This window comes from Centruroides vittatus, unplaced genomic scaffold, assembly GCF_030686945.1.
Source record: "Centruroides vittatus isolate TY-2023 unplaced genomic scaffold, ASM3068694v2 scaffold_3293, whole genome shotgun sequence".
Classification (NCBI taxonomy): Eukaryota; Metazoa; Arthropoda; class Arachnida; order Scorpiones; family Buthidae; genus Centruroides; species Centruroides vittatus.
The window spans coordinates 146,662-168,394 of record NW_027122702.1 but is presented as its reverse complement, the minus strand read 5'-3'; the positions used below and the strand labels follow the sequence as shown (position 1 = coordinate 168,394).

Sequence of the window (21,733 nt, the reverse complement as noted above, 5' to 3'; positions counted from 1 at the left end):
TGTTCTTATGATGATCTTATGAGTTTAATGTCCAATGGCGTCCAAGCAGATAAAACTGACAAATGCTGGTGGTCAGTCGTGGATTTGTCTCCGACTGTATGAAGTTTTTTGGGTTTTCTTAGCATTAAAACCTACGGTAAATAAGGGCCAGTTTCCCGTAGCTTGACAGATCCCTCGTGTTGCCTTGATGTATATGAATAATGAGTTTAGCCATGTCCATAATAAGATAGCCAAGTGAGGAGGAATCGAGCCAGACTAACTATTTTCAAGGGTATGACTTAAACCTGTTCTACTAAGGTTTGAGTCATACCCTTGAAAATTACAAAGGTCAAAATTAGATGAACAAGACATGAGAAGGTGGCTGACACCTTTTCGTGTTTTATTCTAAATCTAATTTTACTTTTATATTTTTCATTTTATTGCTCAAGTTTTATGAAAATTATGTAAGTTTTATCTTTATTAGAAATAACAATGACATGATTGTTGTATACTGGATAATAATTATACTTTTTTCTTTTGTTTTAAAACATGTGCCTTTTCAAAAGAAATAAGCCAGGTGGATAAGTGATGTTATCATAAATAAGTTGTATCAAAATATGATAAGGATTGAAATTCTGTTTGTTCCAAACTAACAATAACTTGGAGATAATGTTTCCTGGATGCAGATTGCAATTAAAAAGTGATATATTGGATATATGTAAAATGTAAAATTGTAAATTCTTTATTTGTATTCCTTTGAAAATGATTACTAAATTTTGTGAACAATGTTAGATTTAGTTTGGATTTATTTTTTATGTATGTGTGTGTGTATATATATATATATATATATATATATATATCCTTTGAGTATGTATGTATGTATATATATATATATATATACATACATACATACACACTCAAAGGAAGATAGGCTATAAGGCATTTGGAATATTGTGTTGTCCATATTAGCATTTTCTGAAACATGGACATCTATTAAGATTTATTTACTGTGTATTAATAATAAAAATAAAACTGCACATGAAACATGGAATATATATGAAAAATATACTTAAAGTTCTAATGTTTTCATCATTTACAAAAATCTCCTTGGGAGTTGATTTTAGAATAACTGACATATTTCAATCTGTCAGTTATTCAAACATTACAATGATTCTCATATATTGAATGTTACAAATGCATATGTTGAATAAAGTTATGAAAATAAAAGCTTAAACCAACCTACAAAGAAAATACTTATACCTATAAGAAAATAACTATAAAAACATACTAAATAAACAAAAATCAGAATTAACTTACTAGATCATGTAAAACTAACGAGAAATCAGGTGGATATTGGGGAACCCATTGTTCTCTGTATTAGAAGAATTTTTAATTAGAAATTCAGAGTGCAAGATATTCCTTGTTCTGATTGTGGTATACTCAGTACTATACCTTTGTTATATAGATGTCAAAAGATACTTCTTTCTTTTTGTTAAAAGATAAGTTTGTTATAAAATATTGGAGAAAATTTGAAACTGATAATTTCATAATCTGTTTGCATGGAATTAAAATTTAAATTGAAAATCTAAGTTTGATTTAATTTTCAATTTGAACTTGAATGGAATCCTGATTGCAAAATCTAACACTCATGTAAAAGTATATGAACAATAAACCCACTAACCCAATTTTTAATTAATGCCAATCTGCTGTATTATTGGGCTGTAATGAGGCTAATTTAATAATTACTTGTAATTCTAGTCAAATTACTTTAATTATTAAATTAGTTTCATTATAGCCCAATAATATGAAAATAGTTTTGCAAAAGTATAGTTTGATGTATATTTTCAAATAATGCAGCTTATTAAATCTAAAAAGCTTCATTTGTGAATATTGTAAAAATTTACTTTTCCATTTTATCACACAGTAAAATTAAATCTAAAGTAACTACTTGTTCAAATTTAATTAAATTTTATAAGAACTTTTCTAAATGCATTTACTTAATAGAAGTCCATAAAATAATTGACAACCAAGTGATCAATCATTTTTATGGATTTCATCTAATTTATTCTATTTATGAACTCTGTTTCAAAAAAGTTTTTATAATAAGGTTTAATAGAACTTTCAATTAAATCTTCATATATTTTCAGAAGTGACTGAAGCTTTAATCTGATCTTATTTGTTTAATGCTAACCAATTTAATCAACAATATGGAGATAAAAATTTAAAAACAATATGTTTTTATAAATTTATTGACTCTTATTTGATAATTGTAATATATGTAATAATTTGGTTGATGGTTGGATAATTATTAATATATTGGGTTCTTGGGATGTTATATATATAACATATATATATTTGTGTTATGAATATGTAATGTGAGCAAACTAACAACTGCCTAACATTCATTTCAAATACTAAATATAAAATCCTATATTTTAGAAATCTTATGTTTGAGACTTTTTCATACACTGGATATTCTGGTTTATTCGAATAACTTGGACAGGAAAAGTTTGTGATTTCCTTTTTATAGAAAAACTTTTCATGAATGTTTTTAATACGAAATTAATTTTTTCTTTAGTACTCAAATAAAAACTTAATTCATATTTTCACTATTTATAAAATTGTATGTGTTTTTATTTGAACATTGATTTCATATAGAGTATTTTCTTTGGCTATGTTAATTTCAGACTTTTTAATAAATAATAACAAAAGTTTGAGTTTTAATGTGGTTTGCAACAACAATGTTGAATACCTTAGTATTACAAATCATAATTGAAACAAACTAAATGCAATTTGAAAAATTGTTGAAAAAATTCTGTATTTAATGCAAAGGAGTTGAGAGCTTAATTCTGAGTGTCATGATGGATCTCACTAGGCATTAGACCTTGTGAGATCTATTGCAGGATGTATGCACAATGTGGAGAAATGTGCATGCTTTAGAGCAGATGTTAAACTCATTTAAACAACAGGCCATTTTGCGACTGGCAAGTTTCACGTGGGCTGCATCACATTTATAAATTTTCTTAAAATTATAATTTGGGGTGAGAATGGCAATTAAAACACTATGTAGTTCAGTGAATTCAACTCAACAACATATAATTGCTATAGTATTGCTTTTATTTAAATATTTATTTTATTTAATGTACGTATTAAACTAAAATTAATTGTTTTTACCGGAAACTTGCAAATGCTATCTTCCTCCTAATTCTCCAACATCTGGGTTTAAAGACTGAGAACAATCTGCATTATGGAAAGCCAAGAAAAATCACATTGGGGGGCCTCATGCAGCCTGTGGGCTGCCAGTTTGACACCCCTGCTTTAGGGTATTGTGGTAATATTGTTAGTGGTAAATACCAGATATATATATAGAACATCTGAGTTGGGTTTTCATTATACTGAAAGTATATTGTACTGAAATGAGACAACATATTAACAAATTAGATTGCTGCTAATTATTCCTTAACTCAAAAAACTTTTTGCTAAACTCAGTACAGTTCAATTTGAATCTTGTTGGTGATTTGAATATTTACTATTGTTTTCTGTCAGGTGTTTGCAAGCATGACAAACCAAAATGCAACAAAAAAATTTTTAAATGTCAATTCACAAAATTTGAAATTTTCAGTACTATGTTCAAATGTAACTTTATCAGTTTATTTTGGTACAGGTGCAGAGAGTCTTTCTTGCTGTCTGGATAATCTGCCTCCAACTGCTCCCTCACTAATTACTGTCTTCTTTCTTCTTCTTCTTCTTTTATCCCTAGCTGGCATTTGGTTGCGGGTGTCCGCACAACCAGTATGCTGCTGTGGGTGCCGCAGGAAGTCAAGCTTTCTCCACAATGCCCCTCCAATGCCCCCGATCCATGGCCGCCGCTTTTGCCTGGTTCAAATCAAGCCGTTGGTTCTTGAGGTCCTCCTCAACGTGTTTGGTCCACGTTTTCTTAGGTGCGGAGTGTTGGATTTTCCACAGAGTAGGTCGCTGACGGAAGAGCAATTGGTGGGGAATTCGGTTAATATCCATTCGGCACACATGGCCGAATCATCTCAGCCGTCGCTGTTGAATTTGTGTCTGAAATGCTTGAGACAGATTCTTGGTATCTCCCTTTGGGATCGTATCACTGTCTTCTTTACAGCTTGCATCTTCTTCAGTATCTGTGCTGCTGCTTGAGGATATTAGTTCTGCTATTTCTTCACCACTTCTCTTCAAATCTTCCATTCTACTTTTTCTGTTAAACATCTGTTGCTGTCTTTGTTCTGATCGGTTCTCCTTTGCAGCTAATTTTGCATCCACGCCTACCATTGACCCTTTACATCCTTTCTTGCACTGAGCTAACAAGAACTCATGATTCTCCGAAATTTTTATCATTTCAACTGCTCTAAAATGAGAAATGTCAAAAAGTTTGTATAGTTTACTAACAAATTCAGCCTCATTTGTTGCTGTGTTACAGATTGTCACCCCTTGTATTTCTTCAGCAAATGCCATTCTTCAAATGTTCGTTCTAGTTATGCAGTTTCTTGAATCCATCGTTGGGATCCTTGCCATTTCATAAAATATTGCCAGCTTTTTGACTGTAACAGCTGATGACTGTCTGATAGTTTGTTTCAGTTGAAGATGCTGTTGTAAAAACAAACCAAGAGCCTGATGTAAGGATGGCAACTTGTTGTCGGTTAATTCAGTTACTGTTGAACCAAGGAGGTACACTTCCGTTTTATATCTACCGTGTTTCCCTGAAAATAAGACCTAGCTAGGGTTTCTCATTTCCCAGGAAATTGCCTGCAGCAGGATTACGGGAAAAATAATTTATTTTCCAGGGATGAGATGATAAAATAGAATTTTATATGAATAAAAAATATCATACAGGAATATCATAAATTTTAATAATTTAATTTATTTTCTAGTAAGTAGGGCCAATCTCACCCATACAGACATGTTAGGCTCAATTAATTTATGTTCTCCTACATTATAAGATGAAAGTAAAATAAAGTGTTTCATTGGGAGTTTTAATGAACATAATAATGATTATGAAAAAATACTATTTTATTTCTAAAGATGAAATAAAAAGTATACTTATTCCATAAATTTAATGTGAAAAAAGACAATTATTTTGAATTGAACAAAAAATACAACTTCTCCAAGAAAAAATTTTCAGTTGAACATAAAAAATACTACTCAAAAAATTTAAGAAAAACAATAATCTCTCCCTCTCTCTCCAAAAAAACATATAAATTTTCATAAGACTTCAAAAAACAAATTATCGATATTTTGATCACTTAATCTAGTTCTCAATTTGGTCACAAAAAGACCTGCAGCTGAAAATGCCCTTTCAGACTCTATTGAGGTGGATGGAATAGTTTTCAAAGCTCTCAAAAGAAGAGAAATTTTCTGAGATTTTACGCCTGTTTTTTTGAAGATTGCTAACTTGGTTTCTAACTGCTCTCCAGCACTTAATTCTTTTTGTTGCTCTCTGCTCTTGTCGTATTCTTGATCTCTCGGATGCTTCAAGATATGCACTTAGCTTGTCAGCTAAAGTTATATCATTCAATAGTGTGACAGTCTGTGATTCTTGTACATATTTGAGTTCATAACCTTCACTAGAATCAGAAATAGGCGAATCAAACATTTGTTTTACTGATGAAATTATAATTGCCTCAGATTGTTGGAATGTGCTGTCACTCTCGAACTTCCTATATTTGTTTTCACCAGTGAGGTAAAGTAACAGTCCCATCAATTTTTTGTTTCTTCTCTCTTTTATGCAGAGAACAAAAATATTCATGTACTTTTTTAGAAAAAGCAGTATTCAATTGTTTCAGTTCATTCAAAACAAAAGAGGTAATATGAAAATTTGCACTTTTAATCATCCAGCAACAAATGTTTTAATAAATTAAAAACGTTTTCGATTGTTTTTAACGGTCTTCTTCAGAATTAATAAACTCAACTCAAATTAATAAAAGAACGATAAAATGGAATACATGCAACTAAATATGAAAAAATCGCTTTATTAATGCGGCATTGAGAGAGAAATTCAAACTTTGCCCTTGTCTTGCATAACTTGTATTCCCATTTATATCCAAGTTGGTTTCTACACAATTATGGCAATGCCGGCCAAATCTTATAGAAGAATAGTACTCAAGTTATGCAAGACGAAGGCAAAGTTTGAATTTCTCTCTCAATGCCGCATTAATAAAGCGATTTTTTTGTATTTAGTTGCATGTATTCCATTTTATCGTTCTTTTATTAATTTGAGTTGTAACTGAAGAAGACCGTTAAAAATGATCGAAAACGTTTTTAATTTATTAAAACATTTGTTGCTGGATGATTAAAGGTGCAAATTTTCATATTAATTCTAATTTCCAGTAATTTAAAGTTGGTTTCTACAAAAGAGGTAATATCTTCTGCTGAAAGTAGAGTAGATTTTCTTCTATCTAGTTTTTCAACAGCTAGTTTTAAGGGTTCTGGCGATGCCACGATGTCATGAATTACATTGACTTCTTGCTTTTCAAGGCTAAGAGTATCTTCTTTGAGATCAATGAGAGCTTCCAACACATCTTATCTTGATATACCGTTCTAGCATAGTTAATAGACTGTTCCATTTGGTTTTATAATCCAACATTAAATGTAAGGGTATTCCATGATCCTATTTAACATATTCTTGTAATACATTCTTCACAGGTGACTTACGAAATGTTTTAGCTATCTTTCTGACTTTATTGATTTAAGAGATGATTGACGATTTCATACAATTCAGATGCTATATCTATTTCAAATAGATTTTCATTAGTGTGTTCATATTCTGAAATAAAATTTTCAACCTCAATACCTTGGGTGAAATCTTCACTTTCATCAATGTTATACTCATCTCTTTGGTGATCGACTTCTGGCTGGTTTTCATCAATAGGATTGTAAGGTGGGTAGATGATTTCTGATACAAAGCCTCCCACACTGCTAAGTGGATTCCTTGTGCATAACACAATTGGTGCTCACATTCAATTAATCTTCCCATTTTTTTCATCATAGTTGCACCATCAGTTACACACGCCACCACATGTTTTTCCAAAGAAATATGAAATTCAGCTAACTTTTCTCTGACCACATTAACAGCAGTGGATAGAGAACCAGAAATCCTTACCATTCCTAAATTCCAAAATTTTCCCTTCCCTATGTGTACATTAATATTCATATATTGGCAATTGTTTAGAGAGGAGTACTCGTCTAATGATATACTAAATCTTGTTCCTGAAGTTAGTTTCTCCGCAATTTTAGAAATCAAACTCTCTTATCTGTTTGTACTGTGAGTGAACCAGATCCATGACATGAGTTGGATTTGTTGGCAAAGTATACCCTTTCTCTGCCAAAGATTGCCTGATATATTCACTTTTTGCAATAGAATCAATAGCTATACCATCTAGCGTAGACAACTTTGTAACAATTTCTTGCAAAGTATTCTCTTTTATTAAAAATGATGATAGATTTTGCTGAGAGGCTTTCCTCTTGTTACTACTACATCCATGTTCTTCACTTTTGTTATCAGAATCACTAGTAGAAGACTTGTTTATATTGTGCTTAGCATGCAGGTGTCTGATAAGACCACTAGTAGACCAACCTTTGCACTTTATTTCAGCTTTACACTCTTTACAGGTTGCTGATTGTTATACTTGATTTTTTATAAAATGTTTCCAAACAAATGACTCCGACATTACATTGGTTTGATTTTATAAATTATATTAAAATAAATTATTGTAAAATATGAGTAATTGACTAATAAAGGAATTTCAAATAATCATACAGTTAGAAGTGATTGGATATAAATGGGAATACAAGCTTTAACAAATTCCTTAACTTACAAATGCGAATTTGAAACTAAAGTGCGATGAGTGATATTTACTTTCAGCAAGTGCTTCACTACTCAATGATGTGCAAACACAATACATAGATATTACATGAACTAACAAGTGGAGACTTGTAAAAAACAGGTAATAATATGCAGCATGAAACCTCAAAATTTCTCTTAGGTGAGTCTTCTGCAACTTTTCATATAATAAATGGTAGAAAGAAAACCTGAAATGATAAATTATTATTGAAATGCAAGATTTTCCGGGAAAAATTTCCCAGAATTTTTCTTGTAGGGAATAAACGGTGGGAATCCTGGGAAAGAAACCCTAGACCTAGCACATCTTTGGGAGCAAAAATTAATATAAGACACTGTGTTATTTTTGGAGAAACAGGGTGGTAGTTGCTGCCAGCATATTTATTATTTAATAACTTTGTTAAAATGAACAAAAATATATTATGTGATTTGCTTGAGCAGTTTATGGATTATATAGTCTATGAATTTGATGATATCAGCAGTCCTTCAGCAACATGCCTGAACTTGTCCATACAAGCCAAATAGCCAATAGATGCTGATGTAAGCAGTATGAGTCACTGAGTCAGCCTCAACCAGAAACAGGGAAAAACATTTGCAGCAAAATAATAAAGATCACGAGTCATGACAGAAATTGATTTTGTGGGAATGTCATGTAACTAATGTGTGATTAATTTAATGGTTTGTTTATTGAGATGACCAACTAGTTTTACAAACTGACCATTTTAGATGACCAACAGTTTGTAAAACTAGTTGGTCATCTAAAATGGATACTTAGTGGTTGAAGCTTGTGATTGCCATATGTTCATCCTAACTATTTGGAACCTATAAGACTTCAGTGACATTGAGCTACCAGTTAATATTAACCAATGGAGTAGATCTTTGGCACGGATGTTTTCTATATATATATATATATATATATATATATATATATATATATTGGAATGGAAATAGAGGGTAGGAGGTTCACATTTACAAATTGTGAAAATAAGCTCCACCCTACTTCACAGGTGTAACAGATTATGCACTCCAGTGCCATCTTGTAGACAGTCCAGATTTCTTTACCACTGAGGCCATAACAGTCTTGTCTAGTGTGACAGGTGATTGAAATTTTTTAACCAAGTCTGTTGATTGCATCCTTCATGTGCAGCACCATGCTCCACCAGACAAAATATTATTACTCTGCAGAGTAATATACCATCATTATCAAAACAATGTGAGAAGTGTCAGTGTGTGGAGGGTGTTTATAGAGAAAAACAATAAATAATAAAGGGGCAATGTTACACATACAGTTCCATTGTCATTACTGAAATTTCAACAACAGTTGATTCACCCATGTATTTAGTAGGGTTTCTCGTTTCCCAGTCTTTTGCTTGTCCTGGGATTCTGGGAAAAAACTGAACTGTTTCCCGGGAAATCCTGGGATATAATTATTTTTAAAATATAAAAAATATCTTCAAATCAAATGATATAATTATTTATTATTTTTAAAAGTAATTTAATATGTTCTGCAACCCCCAAAATCATCATAAAAATGCTGTAAATATATATTAAAATTATGTATAAATTGATTGTATGTATAAATTTTCACAAATAAAAAAAATTTATTAAAGTTTGTTGGAAACTGCTTACAAAAAAAATGCCTTTGAATTGAGTTGAAAATTTAAAGAAAAAATGAATTTAGATCAAACTTCTAACTTAGAAGGTAATTTCTGTTATTTAAATAAAACATAATACAAAATATTATTGTACATTTTTAAAAGATTTTGAAACCAAAGATGGTTGATTCTCGATCTGGTTATTATTTTAATAATGAAAAGTCCCGCTACCAAAAATGCTCTTTCCAATTCAATAGATGTGGGTGGAATCGTCTTTAATGTATTTAAGAGAAGACAAATATTGTGTTTTTTCACCCATAGTCTCGAAGATTTCTAGTTTGTTTTCAAGATGTGTTGCAGTACTTATTTTGCTCTCAAGTATTCTCAATTTGTCTACCTTGGCTGCTTTAATAATGGTATCAAGCTTATAGCTCGATAATTTGGCAGTTGGTTTGGGTTAAATAATCAGGTTTACGAAGAAAAACTTCATACTTGTGGACTTTGTACTAGTTTCTATCCTTGCCCAATTTGCACACCCTGGCATAATGCAGTTATTTGAAGCTACTGGGCATAGTTAAAATTAAGACAGCATTTGGCACAATTATTTGAGATATTACAGGTTCTGACAAGTAAAGAATTCTGCCACAAATACATATTGATTATTGGGAATCTATGCGATGTTATAAGCAAAAATTTAAAAAACTAATAAGTGGGCTTAAAATTAATAAATACAAATGTATTCTGACAGTTTGAGTTAATTGAAGAAATTTTGCAAATAGAAAGTATAATCTTAACACAAAAAAAGAAAAAAGTGAACTTTTAAATTATTTACAGGATTTTCCAGGTTAAAAAAACAGCTGGGATCCTGTTTGAGAAACCCTAGTATTTAGGCATTAAGAATATCAATGTTTGGGATGGATATGAAATAAAAAGTCATTTATGTAACCTCATAAAATCCAATAGAATTTTGTTAAGGGAGAGAAGAAATTAAGTAGGACAATCATATTTAATGCAGCAATGAAAAATCACTGCATCTGAAACATAATATCCTAATGTAGAAGGAGCTATGTTTTTGTTTGTAAAATAGTCTCAGCTGAAGATACTGCAGCAGAGAAATGATGTAACCTTCATGTCCTGGTATGCAATAGCATTGATAGCCAATTCTATGAAATGACAATTACAGTATTCTGAAGTAACACTTACTAAGTATTCAAATTTTTAGTTAGCATAAATCTGTTCATATTTCTCATTGTGTTTTCTGAACTTTTATATTTGTAAATTATTATGGTTTAGCTAACTTTTCATAGTACCAAATAGCTCACCACTACAACACTATTTAGGTATTTGTTGTCTATCCTCTGCAAATGGTAAGTCATTGGGTTGTAGCAGTTTGTAAACATCTGAATTTGTATGCATGCAGTCTTAGCCTTTTGTGTATGACATCAGCTACTAAATCAATCCTGTAAATTGCATAAAGCATGCTGGATGGGTATGAGGGTTTCGTGCAAATGCTTCCCTGATTGTCTTAACCATATCTGCAGATGTTATGAGCAACTATAACTCTACATACTTGGCTGTTCTTTTGAGTTTCTTTTGCATTTGAATCATTTTCATCTCTACAAACTGCAGGATGCACTGTACCCTTTTTAGTGGCCATTTTCAAATGTTTTAATCATTATACAAATAGTGCCCACTACATGCACTGTGGGTAAACCATGTAATTAAAAGAAACTGAGTTAACCACTCTGCAGTTACTGACTGATATATCTGTCAAGGACGATTGTGTGGCAGTGGTGAAGGATGGCTATATCCGTTAAATTCTTTTGGGGGTATTGCCAAAAACTATCACAAAAAAAATTTCACATAAAAAAAGACTTTTCTTTACTAAACATAACTGTTTACAGAATATTTTTCCGAAATGGTAATGAGAAAAAACACATGAAAAAATACTTTAAAAATTTCCCATGTTTATTCTCCACTACTTTGGGGTAGCACCATACCTGACTATCTCACTGTTGAAAGGTTAAGGAATATTAACCAGAAACCTGATTGATGATGATATATGGTTCCAATGTACTATATTTTTGAAATAAAATATAAATCGAACTCACTTGTGCCTATGACCGGTGTGAAATAAATAAATTCAATTCAACGAACGTTTTCTGGACGCCTTCCGTGTCCTTCTTCAGGTTAACTGCTGGATTCTATTATTTTTAAAAAACTTCTATTATTTCAAAAATTTTTAAAAATTTTTGAAATAATAAAGATCCTTGGGCAACTTATCTTTCCAAAGCATATAATGCTGTTGTTACTAAATAATTTCATTTAGACAATTACCATCAAAATTCTCATTTTGCAAGTTATGATGTGTATAGGGCAATAAATATATAGATGCATACATTAATAAACGACTATAACCTTGTTCATAAAATGTCCATATCATTCATGGGATATTTGGCTGAATTACCAGGAGAAACGTTACTTGTATGCTGAGGGATTCAGTTTTGATTTTTGTAATTTTCTACAAGTAGTTCAGATTTAATGCATTTTTATTCGTTCCATATATCCATGTTATCTGAATCAGTTGTAGATCATGTCTAATAATAACAGAAAAATTAAATCTGATCATATATTCTATTGTAATAGTGACATCTGTAATAAATTCAATGCAATTTTATGCCATAGTCGACAGGATATTGTCCCGAAATTAGTATGAGATCAGTATCTAATTCAATTCTACTGGATCATCATATTTGACAAAAAGTTTGGTTGATTTCTTCTGGACATAATCCAAAAATTTATTTTTAGTATTTTACTTTTATACAGTACTTACCAAGAAATAAGGATCAAGTAATTATTGTTTTAAAGTAATGTTAGTCATGAATTATAATAATCATTCAATAGTTTTGGAAAAAACAAATATACTTCGTTTTTTTACCAAAATCAACTAGGACTTTGAATAATTTTAAATATATATAAATACATTGCCTTATCTCGAATAATTCATAAGATTTTCAAAAAATTTTTGCCGTAAATTTTGATTAAAAAAATAATAAAATAAAACCTTACTTCTATGATTATTTACTGCATACGTTGACGTTAGTATGGCTTATTTTTTCAAATAATATCGTAAAGCATGAAATACATTTACAATATGTTAATTTAGAAGAATTATTTTTTGCTCCGTTTCTTCCCATTATTCAAGTAAAGACAGTATTCAAAGAATAAGACAAATAAATGCAACTTGCAAATGCAGCATCACGCATCGAAACTAGATATTTACTGTAAACATAGGGAGGGAGTGAACCCACGGTCATCGAAGTTGTCAAACGTTTCCTGCTGTTTACGTCACACCGAATAACCAATCGACCTTACCTGTTAAAAACTAAGTTCTACATCATCTAAAATCATTTTGAATATAATTCCCCCCTTCATTCTATAAATTGTAGTTGAAAAAAAAATTTACTGTAAATACTGTATAATCCGGAAATTACGAAAAAAAAAAAAAATATATTTAAAATATAGAAATTCGAAATGAAAACGAGTAATCGTGATTAAATTATAATTAGATAATTGTCATTCTACACAGATTCATCTATATAATGTGAATTGGAGAATATCCGTCCTTGTGTGCGTTAATCGATTATTCGAACAATAAATTATTTAAAATTAAGAATTTTTTTTATTCTGATGTCAACAAACTGAAATTTATTAATGCTCATTCCAAATGCTGTAGTTAAGTTAGTTATTTACTACTATAATATACCGATTAATGTTGGATAAGTTTACCGCATTGAACCTTGACCTATAGCGAGTTTTCCGCATCTTTCTTGGCTTCTGTAGGCGAATTATCGCGTTTAATATTACTCTAACTTTCTATAAATGTGCTCAATGTGTATAAATTTGCATAGGACAATTTTTTTTCTTATTTACTTAAAATTAGATTAAAAACTTTTAACTTATCCGTCATATAAACAGTGAAATCTTTTCATTAAAACGCATTATATACTTTATAAAGTGAAATTTAAGTTTTCAGAAGTTTAAATATAAAAGTACTGAAATTTCCTTCTAATTTACTGTTATTTTACTGAATTAGGAAGTTCTAGTTGATTTCCAGAAAAGTTTTTGTTGGATAAACAAGAAGATTCTCAGAATAAAATTGAATATTTATATACATTTATTTACTTCGAATATTTTGAAATTTAAACATTTTCAATTTCCTTTGTTAACGCATAAATTGGCTAATGCTGTTCTATAAAATATTTTGTGTCATATCATTGATAATGTCACATTCGTATAGATAGATATAAAGTACATAAGAAGAAAATTAGATTTGTAATTTAATCGATCGAATTTAATCCTCAATAAATTAAACTCCGGCTGGTGCGAGTCGGGAGGTGGAGGTTATCGTAAACAACATGGAGACTCGATGACGTCACCGAACGACACTTCAAAACATTGTGTACTTTTAAAAAGGGACCATTGAAATTCCAGGTATTTATTTATCATTTGCTGCCGTTCCCTATAATGTGATACGTATATTTTTTACTTTACGGTAAGTTGTTACCGTTATTTAATGAACTATGGCATCGTCCACCAAAATTTAAATTTTTTTTTCTTTCTTTCTTGAATATTTTCGATTTACTCATTAAATTATTTTGCTCTGTACTTAGGAAACACTGTGTTTATTTGCTTGCGTAACGAATTTTCTAATTACAGTTACTACTAATTATTCACTGCTTAATTAATAGGGGGGAAAAGTTTCTATTTTTGATAAATTTGAATGCTTTTTATACATTATTTGTTGGAGGTTTAAACTTTACTCATTTAATTTGACATTCGCTCCAAACAGAAATTATATTAGGTCCTTAATGTTCTTCCATGTTTTGTACAATTGCTTCCTTTAGCTGTTGTTTTTAATTCTAAAAATAGGTTTACACAGCTGTCAATATATTTTTTTTTTTGTTTATATTTGGTCAGTTCAATGATGCTAATTTTATCCGTTTTTGATAATTTCTTGCATGAAGTTCAAATGCAGATTGTAATTTAAAATTTGATTTGCTAGCTACTTGTATGAAGTGTTTGTAATTAAAACTTATTAAACTTTTCTAAAATGCTTTCAAGCAGTGGTAGAAGATAACTGAAAATGTCTGCATGTAATTCTATTGTCCTACTGTTTAGACTTTAAGAATTTTCGATTTCTGTTAACTGTCATATCTGGCCAAAGTGAATATTAATAAATTTTATAAAGTAATATTTGGAACTCCTATATGTGAAGAATGTAAAGTCAGAATAACAAACTTTTTCAGGTATTTGTTTTGATTACATTTTGGTTAAATTGAAACTATAGATGTGAAAGTTGTCTTCATGATACAGATGGTCTCTGAATTGTTAGATATGTTCCTTGTTAAATAGATATTTGCAAATTTGTCTAATTAAATATTTAAATTGTTCTGTAAATTATATTGTTTAAGGTAAATATTCACTTTATTTAGTTTATAATCAGAATAAAAATAATTTTATTTTTTAAATATTGATCTCATCAGAATCTGAAAAAACTTGATTGTTCTTATTTATAATAATAGATTTTTTATACTATTAAATATTAAAGCTGTGATTTTTTTTTGATAATTGAAAATGTCATTTTAATAAATAATTTTTCTGTTTGTAAACAACTGTATTCTAATTTTATGAATTTTATTCTGGTTTATGAAAAGATAGTTTTGTACTATTGTACTACTATTATTTCTTTTTTCTCGATTTTTCAGAAATATTTTGTATCTAATTTGTGATTGCATTTATTTGTCGATTCAGAGAGCAAAATATTTAATATTTGATGATTAATAATTTTATTGAAGTTTTTTGAAAGTGCAAAATATTGGAGAAAATCTATTCAATCATCAGAAATTTACTGAGTATATTCTAAACTGTATTTTTAAATGTAGAACATTTATAACATAAAATAAACGTCCTCTAACTGTTAACACTGTAGAGAGTAATACACTGTCATGAACAAATGTTAGTGTGTTTCTGCCAAATACAACACTGATAAAAAAGGTTTTTGTTTGTGACAGTGTGTAGAACATTTATATATATAAGTTTAGATAGTTTAGACTAACCATTTTAAATAATAAAATTTGAAGGATAACACATTAAGAACAAAGGAACTGAAATCAGATTACAAGAGTTTTTAGTTTTTTGAACCTGAAAATAAATTAAATTAGGCTTCTGTAATGATAGACTGACAAGAATACTCTTAGGGAAAAGATTAATGTTTGATAGTAAATAATAAAATGTAATTTAGATAAAAATAAAGGTCAATTATATGTTGGATTAGAAAAGATCAAAAAATGTTCAATGCTTTGTTAAAATATCATATTTTAACAAAGAAAAAAGTAAACATTTCTTTGCATTTTGTATGTGAACTTCCATGTTGAATATAGTGTACTGTTTGAGAAGCCAGAAACACTGCTTTCACATTTAACTTCCAATTTTATATGGAATCTACATGTAAGAACTTAGGTTAATTAAAATAAACTTATTTAAAAAATTAAAGTTGTAACAATAGACTTATGAAAGGAAATCAGGCATGTATAGTACAAGTTGTTTACATAACTGATGATGCATTCATGCTTGAATATGCAAATACTCATCTATATGTATAAAAACTTAGTTTTTTTTTTTTTAAATCAATTGTTTAACCAGATGTATATACTTTTTCTTTGTTTTTCAAATTGTTAATATAGATCTTCAAAATATAATTAATTTAATTCATATAAAAGAATATATTCAAAAATAGACAAACTTTTTATTAATTATACAACAAAAATTCTTACACACTAAAAAGTGAAGTTTTCTTTATAAAAACATTTCTTTAATCAAAATTCTTGATGTTAAAAATTCTTTCTATATGATTATTTTTTAGTTGTTAACCTGATATTAAGAATTTAGTTACTTTTAGATTACCATATTATGAAATACATATAAAGGAATTAAATTGCTTTATGTGTGTCTGAAAATTAAAGATTAAATGCAGTATTAAAAGTAACCACAAATGAAAGGTAACAATTATAAGGGATTAAATAAGATTTGTTTTTATGGTTGTATATGTATTGATTTGTTCTTTGTAAAGTTACCAATTATTTCAGTTATATCAATATAATTTACTGATTTCTGAATCATTTGTGATATTGTTACAAATGGTAATATTTTTTCTTTAAATGCTAAGCAATAAGAAAACAAAAAATTTAGAATGCATTTTGATAATTCAAACAATTATTTTAAAGCATCTTTTAGTTAATTCAGTGTACTATTTTTTCATAGATTATCTATATACCAGGGTGTATACTGTTCAGGAATCTTTATCTTGTTTACATTTTTATTTTAATTCTGTATGAACATATGTTATAAATATTGATATTTTTTTTTAATGAATTATTTGTGTATGTGCATACATATGCACTTTTCAGTTTATCACAGAGCAAACTGATAACTAATGTGCTTTCCCATTTTTACTTTTCTGGCTCTGTTACATCTAACATGAGGAAAGTATTGCAATTATTCAAAAAATGACACTGCAGATTTTTACATTTTTGAATTGGTATCTTGAAATGTTGAAATGCAAAAAAAAAATGGGGGGTTTCTATCTGTATGGCTGTTATTGTGTAAGGCATGATATTGTGTTCACCCTCAACTCCTGTGCTTTGTCAAAAATTTCTGAAATTTGGCATGGTAGCTTGTGTACAAGAAGCATTGATATTAAATTTTGGTGATTAAAGGTAAAGGTTGACAGGGTGAGGAGATAAAGGGAAGTCGTGTCATATCTCGAGTAGGGTTGGGCTTAATGACAATTTTACTTGTTATTAGCATTTACAATTTTTTATAAAGCCAATTCCTACCCTCACAATAAGCTTTTTGCCATTTTATAACAATTTATTATTAAAAACATTTTATATTTTTAAGTATCATATCAGATGGTGCCACCAAAATTTTAATGTTGCTGGGAAAGTTAAGCAACTCATTACTGGATTTTTATTATTTGAAACATGACTTAGTCAATTGATTTTTTTAAACATTTTTATTTAACTTGAATTCCTTCAATTGTTTGTTCTCTCATTAAGGTCTGTATTACTAAGGATAATAGTATAAATCCAAGTACCATATTTAATTCTAATAAACAGTGCAGCTACAAGAAAAACAGTTAGTATAGCAGCCCTGAAATAGTAAGCACCCTATGTATTGGAGGAAAATAAGGTTTACTGTGAAAAATTGCACATACTGAATAGAATGTGCAATTTTTCAGTTAGCATTTTCATATTTTATATTGAAATAACATAGGAGTATTGCATCATTGTTCAAATAATAATGAAATGAAAAAGTTTTGGATTTATTTCTTTAACAGTTACACCAAATTCCCAAAGAATAGAAATAATAGATGCTCTCTAATAAACAATGCAGTTGCAACTAAAAAGTTTGATGTGCTGTTTTTTAGAATAAATTATATTTGAATATACTTTTTTACTCTTGAATAGCATTTTGTTAAATTGAACTAATTTTATCTATAAAAAAAAATTGAAAATTAATTTTAGATACTGATATATGGAATTAACCATATTTTTCCTTGTAAATTTAATTTTATAATTTAATCATTTGTTGAAAATAATATAGTTAATTCAATTATGTATTTTTATAATAATATGTAATTAAATTTTTCAGATATGCTATTCAAATTCAATGGAATTTATTCAGTATTTGGAAAAATCGCCATTATCACATTCAGATAGATGCAATTTAGAATTCTATCATTCTAAAAGGCAATGTTTAGAGAATATAAATAGAAACCAATGTTGGTTTTATGAAGATTTAAATTATGAAAACTGTATTATAAGTAAAGTGGATAGTCAAGTTTCAGATGAAGATACCTCAGAATCAAAACTGGAAATGAATTCCTTAAATGTTACGGATAAATCAATTTTAAGATCTCTATTATTAAAAAATGAAGACCATGATGTTCAAACTACACCCAAAAAGTTTCAGAAAAGGGGTGAGCCATCAACTCCTAGCTCAAATTGGAAAATGCTTACAACTGTTGCAGCAAGCCTCTCTTATGCTGATGGAAACTCTGTAGAGGTAATTTTTTTAAATGCATAAAAATAACTTTTTAGAAATATTTGGATTTTCTCTATAAATATATTCTTTTTAAAATTACACCAAAAATATTTTCCAAAAATTATGTAAAATTTTTTATTTAAATTTCAGAATTTTTTTCTAACATTTTCTATTAGTAAAACAATTTTGATTTAACACTGATTTGGTTAAGGGAAACATTTTACTTTTCCATTCTGTGGGCACTAAGAGGACCTTTTTTCATATTCATACAATCTTCATAATTTGCCTATTTGCTAATTCTACAGTCTAGTAATCCAAGACTAGTAGACTCGGGCATTACTATTTCTGGCACTATTGTCAAATTGTAGCCAAACTTTCGACTAATTTAAACTCCAGTTTCCAGCAAATTTGAACACCTTCCCATTAAATGTGAAATGATATCAAGCCTAAATTTGGTGCACTATTAAAGATTGTTACGCTCATTATCTTAGGCTAGGCAAAAAAGTACAGTATGTTATAAAATACTGGTAATACTGTATAAATGTAAAGTCAATCTTCAAAATTTCAAAATTCTTTGTACCTACCACTAATCGCCCATGGTTGCTTCAATTTTCCTCTAAATTTAGTGGGGATGTGTCAACTTTGTAACGCTGATTATCTAGTGATGGCAACATGTTTGGATGACAAAACAGTAGACAACAATTGAAAATTATTTTACAAGGATTGTTGATTAATTTGTGAACTCTAAAATATAGCAAAACATGATTGCTCTCCCCTTATACTTTCTCTCGATACTGTGTATTTTCAATTGATACAATATACTGATTTTTTACAAATAAAATGATTTTTTTTCCTGAATGATTAAACTGTTGAATTTACCTTTTATATATATTATATATATATGTGTTACAGTAAAAACCCATTTTTAGTTAAAACACGTTTTAACTAGTTGAAACTAGTTTTTACTGGATGTCATTGTTAAAACCCATTTTGTCTAGTTAAAACTAGAATTTACTGCTGTAAATGTTTTGATTTTAGATAAAACTAGTTTTATCTTCTAACATTAGTTAAAACTAATTTTAGCTACATAAATATGTTCGGGGGAAATAAAGTGATGATTGGGATTAAAACATTTGTATTATTTAATACGATATTTATTGAAAATATTGGTCACACATCTGTGTTATTAACATTCATTAACCCTTTGTCTTTGAAGACACCGATCGATCGGTACCCTGGCTTTTTAAGCAAAACTTTGAGGTTACCGTTTCATCGTTACTTTGGTAAATATCGATTTTTGTAAAATTTATTAACAACAGATATAATCTCGTTCGATACGAAGTGAATAAAGTATAATAATTCATTATATTAGTTGATAGCAGTATAAAATTGTAATTTCAAACAAATGTTTGATATAATGTGCGATAATTTCACAACGAATAAACATACATGCATAAGTGTTATATCGAATTGTACAAAACAATGTTCTGTTTTTCTGGCTCAGTGCAAGCAAACAACTATGTAACTAGACAATGTTAATTTTCACAAAATGTTACAAATTATCAAGTTTGTGTGTCAGTTCTGATATATATATATTTTTTTTCTTATAAATTTTTCTAATAAAATGTATTGAAAAATATCGTATTTAAAACTAAAGATATTAATAAATGTAAGTGATTTTTTTTATATAGATATAATGATGATTTGATTTTTGGTGAACTTTTAAAATAATTAATGCCTGACTGACCTATATTGCTTTAGGAGGGATTGCAAAATAAATGTAAAAAAGATGTCGGGGAAAAGGGGTTAAAGCGATACATAATTCATCATACACTATAGGAACGTGTTAGCTGAATGACCTTGGTCGAAACAGTTTTTACTAAGCCATTTTGTTAAAACCCGTTTTGTCTAGTTAAAACTAGTTTCAACTCAAATTCATTTTTGACTAGCAGTAAATTCTAGTTATAACAATGACATCCAGTAAAAACTAGTTTCAACTAGTTAACACGCATTTTAACTACAAACAAGTTTTTACTGTAACATATATATATAAATGAGAATGTTTGTTTGCTATACGTTCCTACGTCATTTGACTGATTGCTACAAAACTCTGCAGTTGTTTACATTCTCCTAACTTAGATAATGTCGTACATCCCACCCTAAAATATCTATTGAATTTCTGTAAATCAATTAATTTCTATCTACATTCAATTTGCTGATTTACATGTAGTTCCATCTATTGGCAAAAAATTTAACAAAATCATAAACTAAATATAATTCTTACAAAAAAAAAAAAGGATATTTTAAAAATATAAAATTTCAATTACTTAATTACTGTGACAAGTAGCATATAGATGCCATTCAGATTTTTTAATTTTTGAATGATACTTTCTTAACCCCTTCTGCAACAATCCCAAATTTCTATCAAACCATCAGTATGGTAGAATTTGAATAGAAAAATTACATAATACAAAGTTAGTGGTAAGTACAAAATGTTGTAAGTGGTTTCTGAAGGTTCAGAGTTTAAATATTTGGTCTTTGGTCCTTTTTTTTTTTTGCAAAATTTGATTGGTTGCAGATTACCATTTGATATTTGACTGTAAATGGTACAGTTTCTTAGAGGGGAAAAAACATCAGGAAAAAATATATCTTAAAAAATGTAAGATACCACATTCAATTGACCAATGAAATTGTCCCATTTTATACCATTCAAGTATTGCAATAAATGACAATGGTAGGCTGAAATAATCAAACTGTTTTATATGGTTTTCATTTTAATGTTTGTTATATTATAGTATTTGATTTATATAACTACGAAGGTTATCTTATGTAAGGGTTTGTCATACCAAATGATCAATCTAACACTTTTAAAAAAATTCTCTAAATTGTGTACAAAACAGGAATAAAGAATTTTTAAAATGTGTTAGATTCAGTGGTGATATTCAGCGGGTTCGCACAGGTTCGGCCAAACCTGTTGTTAAAATTTTCAGTTTTCCGAACCTTGTTAAACACACAGAACACTTCTTAGTGGTTTTGTTTTTTTAAAAAAAATATATTAAAATCTACGTATTATACTCTGTAATACTACTAAACTAGAGCCTTATACCCCGTTCGCACCGAGCATTCCAATCTAGATTGTGAGCAAGGTCGGGGACTATGTCTTGGTGCGATCTCTCTCGACCGTTTCAAT

At 29.1% G+C, this 21,733-nt stretch overlaps 1 protein-coding gene across 5 annotated transcripts in view; it reads left to right on the top strand.

Annotated features, from left to right (window-relative positions):
- The window catches only part of LOC136988324 (transcription factor E2F7-like), a 52,390-nt gene that overhangs the window by 749 nt on the left and 29,908 nt on the right, over positions 1–21,733 (top strand). For 3 of the 5 annotated variants that reach the window (XM_067286203.1, XM_067286202.1, XM_067286199.1), the window contains exon 2: positions 18,151–18,564. In XM_067286203.1, coding sequence (XP_067142304.1) covers positions 18,169–18,564 — 396 coding nt within the window. In that variant the 5' untranslated portion in view covers positions 18,151–18,168. Of the gene's footprint in view, positions 1–13,739; positions 13,991–18,150; positions 18,565–21,733 lie in introns of all 5 variants that reach the window. The other 2 variants (XM_067286200.1, XM_067286201.1) reach the window with 2 other exon arrangements.